Below are 9,620 nucleotides of genomic sequence, written 5' to 3' on the forward strand. Positions count from 1 at the left end.
GACCTGCGGACAGATGGACGGAAATAAGTCTGTCAGAGCCCCATCAACAGAAAAAAAACAGCTGTAGCAAAGATTAATGTGTCCATCATCTGTCTGCAATGGTCCATTAATCTACTGTTTACTTTAAATGCTAAAAATTCAGCCTGACAACTATCCTTTTACTGAAATCGGCCATTTAGCCTGATTAAACGCCTACATTAAAAAAAATAAATACAAACCACAAAAACATGCAACTAGTTTTTTATTAAATAACAATCATATATGCATTATACACCAACACGAGACATTCTTTGCTTTACATAAAGCATTAAAAAAAAACATTGTTACTGGCTTTTAAAAGGTTCCGATGTGTGCTGATTCTGAAGTGGACTAATGTGCTGCCAACATGGACCCAATGATCATCATGGATGAAAGGTATGAAAAGTTCTACGCACTTATGAAGTGTAAATAACATCACATACAGTACGGCTAGTGCCCGTTCAAGAGTTCAAGCTCGGTTTTCTCATCGCAGGAAAAGTATAGTGTCTTCTTAATTGGTGCAGGAAGTTCCTAAAACTTCATACGGGAAGTAGCTCCGGAGGGGACTCTCCATAGCAGTACTTTGCCTGGGGGTTCCTATAGGTGTTCTCGTGTTGCACGCTCTGAAACAATCCCAACCCCCCCAAAAAAGAATTAAACGGGATGCTAACAGGAGATGACATCATGCATATGCAAGGAAATCGGAAAAATCTACATTTAAACTGATGCGGGAGATCTGTATTGATTGACTACAGTCTGTCCGCGTGCGTTTTCTAAATCTCGTGAACCTACTTGTGAGGAGGTCCTGCACTTGGCCAAACACAGCTCAAAATGATCCTCCACAGCAGTGAAAAGATTCCGGAAACCTTCTGCAGCGCGATTCAGGAAGCGCTCAAGAAGGGGTTGCTGAAAGAGGGCACACAGATAAGAAAAATTGCAGATTATAGTTTGCTCATCACTTTCATTTTGCTCTTGGAAAAACTGATTAAACACATTGGGAGACAGTGGACTAAGAATTTTAGAACTTTTACAACATGAATGCAGAAGACAGGACATAAAAAGGACACTTTCTTGAGGAGACAAATGACCTTATCCGGCTGGAGGCAACAGGAGACGCAGTACTCGTAGATGCTACAGCAGCCGTTTGCCAGGCAGCTTTTACAGATATACTGTTGGCTGCTGGGAGCGTTTACGTTGCAGCAGCCGTTAACCAGCAGGTCTTTCCTTTCACAAACATAACCTGCAACGCAGAAAGCAAATACAGGGATTGTGAGCATTATAAATCAGTCTGACGGGTGACTGATGGTGACGCTGCTCACCGAGTTCATCTGTGAGCAGGGTCTTGCCCTGGATGGAGTTTCTGCACTGAGTGATCTGCCGGCTGCTGTTTCCCAGGTTAAAACGGACTTTCCAGGGGATGCGATGGTCCGAGTCTCTCACCTCTAACAGAGTACGATCTCGTATGGTTCGTTCCTCCTGTAGATTTTACACAGAAAAGGCAGTTTGGGTCCGAGAAGGTTCTTCAAATCAATAAATTGTAAACATTTTCAATGATAGAATTTTTTTTTAACCTGTTTTAGAGTGCTGGTAAGAAAATAGATGAGGGACAAGCCAAAAACGACCCCCAGAACCCAGCGTTTTCTCAGCAAACGTCGTAGCACCATCATAGCATGGCTTTCTTGGGAGGATTCCGATGACAGCGACAGCCAAACACATCAACCCTCCACGGTTAAACAATTCCCTGTCACGAATATGCGTGTCTCTATGGTAACGGAACGCAAAGGTGCCCGGTCTACGATGCAGAATAGACATATAACCCTAAATGTTATGACCTGTACCAACCGACACTTGAGACCATTGACATTGTGTCTTAACAGCCGCGTTACTGACTTTTAACCCATGCTGCGGCTCACGTTTATCTCACTCGAAATTCTGCAAACGTAGCCCGCATACATTTGCAGTGCCAACGGATCACTGATCAAACAGCAGAACACAGAAAGACTGGTGGATCGGGAAGCTACATGTCATCAGAAAACGCTGCTTTGTTAGCCTGCTAGCTGGCTGTCGTCAGCGTTAGCATTTCAGCCTCACATAAGCTAATGATAAATCATATTCATACCAACGTGCTATAACTCTGGTTTCCTCAGCAGCAAGGGACTGTGCAATGTTCGGTATTACGCATAAGAAAATACAATTGTGATATTTATGCAGCGAAATTCGCCGTCCACCTTAGCAAAACAAAATCCCAATGCGGATGTTACGGATGTGGATGACGCGCTCTGATTGGTGGATCGGAGCCGTCGCTGACGTCATACCGGAAGTTTCCCAGCCGGATCGCCGCAGCATCTTTGAAGCATCAGGAGACAAGCTAAGCTTAAATATTGAATATGAGGAGCTGAGACTGGATTTATTTTCTTCAGGTAAAGTCTTTTCCGTTGCTATTTTGCACCATGTCGCATGCCAAGTCAAAAAGAAAAGCGCTAAATCGTGAAAAGTACGCGGGTGTTAATGAGGCATCGATGTTGATTTGCGTCAGGGCTGGGCCATGAGGTGATGAGCGGTATGCCATGCAGAGGAGACACAGCAGCAACACAGAAGGCATGCCTTCTGATAGGTGGGTTCCATGGTTTCAGTATTGTGAGGCCAACCAAACAACAACAACATTTACTCTGGCGCAAATATGCTGCAGGGAAAGCAGCCTTTGTTGTCCCAGGGTTATCTCCATACAAGTATCATATGAATATAAGGTTATCAATCTTTCTTAATAAAAAATACAATAGAGTTAGTAGAATATGAGAGAGTTATATCGTGTTTGTTCTTGTTACTCATCCAGAAGTCGGAGCCAGACTCTCGGATCAGAGAGCAGCCTGGATGAGGGCGGCGTGTTTGACTGCCTGAAGCCTGACTCGCCTGCTTCACCTCAGCAAATCTTTTCTGGTCTGGTGGGCGTCCCCTCTGGTTCTGTTTCTTCTGCCCAGTTCCAGGCAGCTGGCTTAGTCCTGGGCTCTCCACCAGACGTTTTCCTCCAGATGACTTCATCAACCAGAGAGGATGGCGGCACCCACTGCTCAGAGGGAGGGACTTTCCTCCCTCGGCCTCCTCCGCACCACCATCACCACCACCACCACCATCATCTTCACCACCACCCTCTGCAGCACAGGACCTCCTCTCTGCTTCAGCAGGCCACTACGGCGGCTGCCTCCGACCGTCACGCCTCCAGAGAGGAAGCCCAGGAGGACCCGTCCACCCCGGCCCCGGCCCTGTCTGAGCTGAAGGCAGTGGTCACATGGCTGCAGAGGGGCTTCCCCTTCATTCTCATCCTGTTGGCTAAAGTCTGCTTTCAGCATAAACTGGGTACACGTTCACAAGCAAAACAAATCCAGAAATTGAAGTCTTGTGCAGATGTTCTGATGTTGCATGTCTGGGCTGCAGGGATCGCTGTGGCTGTTGGCTTAGCCAGCACTTTCACCTACGCTAACTCCACCTTTCGGCACCAGGTCTCATTACGGGTAATGGCGTTTTCTTTTTCAACGGCCGTATTAAACGATCAGCCTGATAATAGTTTACGCTAAATTCTTTAATCGTTTTACTCTGTTTGCAAAGAAACATTGCAATGCAATTTTATTTATTGTATTTTGTATCGTATGGATACTAAGAAGCTCTGATATTTCAGGAGGAACGCTCTGTGTTCGTTGCTCTGTGGATCATCATCTTCCTTGCAGGGAATATTGTGTACGTCTACTACACGTTTAGTCAGGAGGAGCTGCACAACAGGTAGTGCAAGCTGTGGTTTTGGTCTGGCTGAGTGTGTCAGGACCTGTCATCCCTGTTTGGCCTCTGACATCATGTTTTGTTGTTTTTTTGTATCATGTAAGCGAACAAGTGTGTGTGTTTTTTTTAACTTTATTTCTTTCAGGCGGTGTTATTTTGTGGTGTTGTTCTGTGAGTTTTTTTCCTTTATCCTTTTTTAATTCCATCATTCCATTCCCAGAATGATTTGCATCATTGTTGCTGTCTGAATTCTGCATCTGGAAGATTGTAAAACTGTTTTCTCCCCCTCCAGTCTCATATTTGCCAGACCCAACCTCAACAGCTATGACTTCTTTGACCTGATCTGGGTGGTGGGCATCACCGATTTTGTGCTGAAGTTCATCACCATTGGCCTGAAATGCTTTGTCTTGTTTTTGCCGAAGATCCTTCTGGCCTTCAAATCCCGGGTAGGACGTTCAAATCCACATTCATTTATGCATCTACTTTCTGTATAAAGTCAGTTGATTTGTTACTTTATTTGCATTCTACCTTACCAAACCCCATCAGGGTTGGGAAACTTTTTCTAATCCAAAAATTTGCTCAGCTATATTAAATCTTCTCCCCCAAGCAAAGAAAGTTCTCCTGGGTCACAGTGGGACTGTTTGTTAGACGGTACTTCTGACTGACGGCAAGTGTGAGCTCTCGTATTTGCCCCGAGGATGTTACGCTAGCGGACACCTACAGATTGTCTTACAGGTGCCACAGAAGTACCTATTGTGCATTGGATGACGAGATGGGTGGGGGGGGGGTGTTGGGGGATTTACAAAAGTATTAGGATTAAATTTTCCACTGATAAACAGACGCACAGGCCTATCGCAACCACAGGAGCCAGCAACTGAGCTCATTGAGCCTCAGGGGGGATGCTCAGGTGAGGTCATCCCTCCCTGGAGTTATTACCTGTACTCTCCACTCACATGCACGCGCATGCACACACCCGTGCAAGGACATGCGCGGGGAGCTAAGTAAATCTTAGCTCACGTATCATCACTTTTGCCACTTGATCTGTGATCAGACCTGGTTTGCAGCATCAAAACACAAATGTAATCACATGACTCTGAACAAATCTGCATACACCGATAACCTCGTTAACCACTAGCATTGATTGAATTCTCAAAAACGGATAAGAACGGACATTTACGGAGCCAGCGGAAAGGCCCGCTCAAACACTTTGGCTGCAGTCCAAACTTTAGATTTGACAGTTTCTGCGTGGGCGTGATGAGCACTGTGGGCTGTAACGTTATAGGAGAACAATAAGGAAGATGGATTGGCAGTGGTCTTCCTCCCTTCCCAACCCTGGCTGCTTGGGCCACTTTGCCCACAATCATCAATCTTTGTCATCCGGCATCCGGAAAGTCATTATGCAAGCTGGGACACCATGGGGACCATCGAAAATCAAGACTCCCCCCATTTCGTTAGCCTCTGTTTTTAACCAGCCACAAAGCACTTAGCACACTTTGTGTCAGCGTGGAAGTTGGTTATTTTTGTGATTATTTCCTGGGAGGGGAGGTCTTTTCTAAAGTGTAGCTAGCGAGCACCTGTAGGGCTGCGTTTAATGCAGGCGCTGGGTAGCAGGTGGACAGAGCCACTGCCAGGCCTTCTTCCAGTCGGAGGAAATTGTGCGCACTGCTGTGAATGTGTGGAGCTCTGGACAGCAGCCATGTTTGGGCTGGAGGCGTGCTGTTTTAAGCTTTTAATACAGCACTGCTCTCGAACAGATAGAAAAATCCCCCAAAGCTGTGGAGCTCTTTCTGTGTTTTTGGGTATTTTTTTGGACAGCTAGAGAAAAAAAAAACCAAAACCTACTGTCATGTCTTCATTTTCTTTTCCCAAGTCTAGTGATGCCTGACATTTAGATACCTCAGTCTAGTGTTTTTTTACTGAATAACATCCTATTTTTGGATTGCAACGATCTTCTGAAGGTTACCAAAAAGTCAGTTTTTCTTCAGTCTGTTCGTAAAGAAAAAAAGATTAAGGATGTGATATTTGTCAATGACGCACTTGTGGTTTAAATGATATAAACATGATATTCTCAGCTCTTTCCTTCCGACCCCTCTATGTGTGGATTGACTTATAGTAAAAACACCCTCTGAAATGTTCTGCAATTCATTTATTGTGTTTAGGGGAAATTTTATCTGCTGCTCGAGGAGTTGAGCCAGCTGTTCCGGGCCCTCGTTCCAATCCAGCTGTGGTACAAGTACATTGTGGGGGAGGACCCCTCCAACAGTTACTTCCTGGGAGCAATGCTCATCATTATCTACAGTATTTGTAAGGTAGCATGACCAAAATAACCTAAATTGAGTATTTTGTGGGATCTCATCATCACACGTGGCTGTGACTGTTTTTATATCCAGTGTTTTTAAAGGCCACTGTGAGCGTGACTGAAATTTGTCTCCTAGACGGCAAATAATGATCAATACAGGTGGAAAAAAAATGTCTTCTTAAAGTATTAGATGTTAAAAGAAGCCCTCACTGGTGAGCTGTGGATAGAACCAGGAAAAAGCGGGAGAGATTTGGAGAGATGTTTTTTATTGTTACGTGAAACAGTATCATTTTAGGAACATTGAGTCAGAGTGAAGGGTCAGATAGAAACCTGAAATAGTGAAACTTCTGGAGTCTTTACTGGCTGATTTCTGATGCAGCCATGGATCATAACACAGCCTTCATCACGTCATTGTCCTGAGTTCTGGACAGTGACTCGAAGGTTCTTTTGATAAGTACCTGAGCTCTTTAGATGTTCAGTTTCCTGTATAAAATTTGAACAATGATACATGGAGGGCCATGATGCTTCTAATATGTATGATGATGAAGCTGTAAGAAACTTCTGCTCATGCTGACTTTTAACACAAGACTGACAGACTCAAGCTGACACTCATATCTGCTGATGCTAATGCTAAATGGGCCTGTTTCGTTCTAATTTGCAGTCCTTTGACATCTGTGGCCGTGTGTCAGCAATTCGCAAGGCCTTGGTCATGCTGTGCAGCTCCCAGGTCAGAGTCGAGTATTCACTCAGCACTCAGGAATATGCTGACATTTCCTTTAAACAGATCTCAAGTGGTTCTATATTCCTCTTCCATTCAGAGTTATGGGGTGAGGGCAGGCAGTCAGCAGTGCAGCGAGGCAGGTGACATCTGCGCTATTTGTCAGGCTGATTTCAGAGACCCTGTACTCCTTCTCTGTCAGGTAAGAATCTGGCCAGCACTTAAAAGATTATAGAAGAAACTGTGATGTCATTTCCAACCGTAATTGCAAAGAAAATAGGAACAAAAAACACAACAGTGTTTTGCGGCCCTCTTAAAGAATCAACGATTCTCTGGACCCTTGGTCTTTGTCCCCCTCCAGCACGTGTTCTGTGAAGAGTGTCTGTGTCTGTGGTTCGACCGGGAGAGGACGTGTCCGCTGTGCCGCTCCACCATCACTGAGAGCCTGCGGTGCTGGAAGGACGGGACCACCTCGGCCCACTTCCAGATTTACTGAGCTGTCTTTTCTCGTGTCTCCTGATACGATGTGCTGTAATAATCTGAAATCATAATCAATAACCTCCTGTTTTAAACCTCAACAGCAAACTATTGCATTTTATTTATTGTGGCTTGAATGTAAATACATTACCTTTACTTTTGTTGCATTTAATGTTTTTTAGTGTGCACTGGTGTTTGATTGCTTTTTTGTATTTTTCATTTTGCGTTATTTATTTAGCAGTCATGTCTGTTTATAACAGTAAATGCGTGTGCAGTTAAAGTTTCTGTAGTTTATAGTGAATAAATGTACAGTAACTTTTGGTTTTAACAGTATATTATCTGTATACTATCATTTTATTTGCATTTTGTGTCAATCATGGTGCACAAATACAGTACCATCATTGGAAATCCAGTTTAATAATTACTCATGTTTTTGGAGTTTTATGTTGTATCCTTACGTGAATTATGTTATTATTTCTTTGAAACACTCCCAATTTAACAGGGTTTTGGTTAAAGATTAAAGCACTTTCGTTCATGATAACACATCTTTCTTCCATCTAATCATGTGACACCTGCAGAAAGTTACTTAGAAACAATTTATTGTCAGAACTACTGAAATTCCATATGAAATATCGATATAAATAGTGGAATATCAAAGAAAGCTTATTTCCAGACATCACAACAACATTTACAGCAAAGCTTCAATGCACAGGTCCTGCAGATGGCAGGTAATGTTAAAACAGCGATGTGCAAACATCATCTAAACACTGTAGAAAACATCTATAAAAACACTCATCCTTGAATGAATGTGTACACTTATAGAGTAGCTTATGTAGAAATGTACAGTGCATTTGAAAGGTTTATCAAGTGCATTTTTTTGCAGGTTTAAATGTGGATTGAAGTTTCTAAGCACAATTTTAACCCCCCTTTTGCGTGCACTCACATTGTGGACGGGGAAAATTCAAAGCAGTCTTAGCATTTCCCCTCCGCAGTGCCAGGGGAGGATTACATCACCGTTTGGTAACTGGGATGACTGAATCCGGGAGGCACGCAGGGGGCAGAGCGGGAGGCGGCGTGATTGACAGCCCTGCTGGGGCTCAGCGCCGGCGGTGAGGCGGTGCGTCGGCGTCCAGGCTGAGCAAGTCAGCGCGAAACACGGAGACCAGACAGGCACAAAAGTCCCGACCGGGAACTCTGAGTTCAGCTCCTTCTCCATCCTCCTCTAGCTCCGCATCCCAGTGCAACTGATGACAGCCCGCTCCCCTCGCCTGCTCCTAAAGGCACCATCTAGGGAAGACACCACAGAGCAATCATCGGTAAAGACGCAACGACGTGCAAAAACACAATTTTACACGATACACACAAGGCCAAATATCACTTCTAGAAAAAAAATACTATCAAATATTATACCAAAACAATTGAAGGACAACCGTTTTAAAATAAAATAACAAAACCTGGTGGACGCTCCCTATAAAACTGTTGCAGTTTAAATCTAATGCCGATTATTTCCATCATGAAGTATATTGGCCGAATCATTGGTCCATCGAATGCTGAAGAATAATAAATAATTATTAATTTTGTTTGCTGTTCTGGATCATTTTTATACAATTTATTGCGGTTCGACCGTTTATGAGAAAACATAACTAAACTTTTAATTGGACATATTTAAAAAAGAAAAGAAAATAACTCTACAAGAGAAAAGGTTGAGAGAAAGGCCTTTACCTACACATTTAACAAACAAACAAACAAAGAACGCAGCTAATATGTTTACACTATAAGGTGAAGCTCCTCCGGTGACGCACCTGTTGCTCGTGTTGCCGCCTCGCGCATCTAGAAGTGCCGCTTCGCGAGGACCAGCACGAGCACGGTGAGGCGAATAGCGCTGAACAGGAAGCTCTCTAAACGCCATCGACCGGGGGCCACAATCCTCCCTCCGGCCGCACAGGCGAAGCCGTTGTCTGACGCCTCGGCCGTCCAGCTCTTCTCCAGCTGGTCTCCGATTCTCCGCAGACGCGACGCGAGCAGATGAGCCACGGAGCACGGCGAGGGTCTGCGGGGGCTGCACGTTGTATCACCGGGCAGGAGCAAAGGCTGGTCAACCGGCAGGCAGCACATCTTCTCGGGTGGAACGCGCGTTTCTCTGCTGTTGAACTTGTGGTTGCGCGACCCTCTTATACGGTTATTCTTTCAGCCCTGAACTGTGCCTACGCGCCCTCCTTTCTCCTTATCTTCTTCTCTCTATTGTATTATTCATTACAGAGTCACATGGTGCGGGGTTTACATCATCTTCTCCCAAAAGAGAGCTGCATTAGTTAACTCTTCATTCCCCCTTGTCTT

The 9,620-nt window shown here is 44.5% G+C and overlaps 2 protein-coding genes and 1 long non-coding RNA gene across 4 annotated transcripts; 1 reads left to right on the forward strand and 2 right to left on the reverse strand.

Moving 5' to 3' along the window:
- Nucleotides 1-224: 224 nt before the first annotated feature.
- Nucleotides 225-2,266, reverse strand: spring1 (SREBF pathway regulator in golgi 1). The gene is made up of 5 exons (XM_057032228.1): nt 1,590-2,266; nt 1,338-1,494; nt 1,107-1,258; nt 811-924; nt 225-641 (listed from the first exon to the last, which is right to left on the reverse strand). The coding sequence occupies exons 1-5, from the start codon at nt 1,683-1,685 to the stop codon at nt 558-560; spliced, it is 603 nt and encodes a 200-aa protein (XP_056888208.1). The 5' UTR covers nt 1,686-2,266; the 3' UTR covers nt 225-557.
- A 45-nt stretch (nt 2,267-2,311) lies between these two features.
- On the forward strand, nt 2,312-7,824 carry rnft2 (ring finger protein, transmembrane 2). Of its 2 annotated transcripts, none has more exons than XM_057032225.1 (10): nt 2,312-2,438; nt 2,555-2,632; nt 2,852-3,372; nt 3,451-3,527; nt 3,692-3,750; nt 4,082-4,235; nt 5,949-6,098; nt 6,750-6,815; nt 6,907-7,008; nt 7,168-7,824. In XM_057032225.1, the coding sequence occupies exons 2-10, from the start codon at nt 2,586-2,588 to the stop codon at nt 7,300-7,302; spliced, it is 1,311 nt and encodes a 436-aa protein (XP_056888205.1). In that variant the 5' UTR covers nt 2,312-2,438; nt 2,555-2,585; the 3' UTR covers nt 7,303-7,824. The 2 variants fall into 2 exon arrangements, with proteins under 2 accessions (XP_056888205.1, XP_056888204.1); XM_057032224.1 differs by having other exon boundaries at nt 2,313-2,438; nt 3,692-3,792.
- A 41-nt stretch (nt 7,825-7,865) lies between these two features.
- Nucleotides 7,866-9,600, reverse strand: LOC130525440 (uncharacterized). Its single transcript, XR_008950488.1, has 2 exons — nt 9,086-9,600; nt 7,866-8,570 (listed from the first exon to the last, which is right to left on the reverse strand). It is a non-coding gene; the product is annotated as an uncharacterized LOC130525440 (long non-coding RNA).
- Between the last annotated feature and the right edge of the window lie 20 nt (nt 9,601-9,620).

Source organism: Takifugu flavidus, chromosome 5 (assembly GCF_003711565.1).
Source record: "Takifugu flavidus isolate HTHZ2018 chromosome 5, ASM371156v2, whole genome shotgun sequence".
NCBI classification, from domain to species: Eukaryota; Metazoa; Chordata; class Actinopteri; order Tetraodontiformes; family Tetraodontidae; genus Takifugu; species Takifugu flavidus.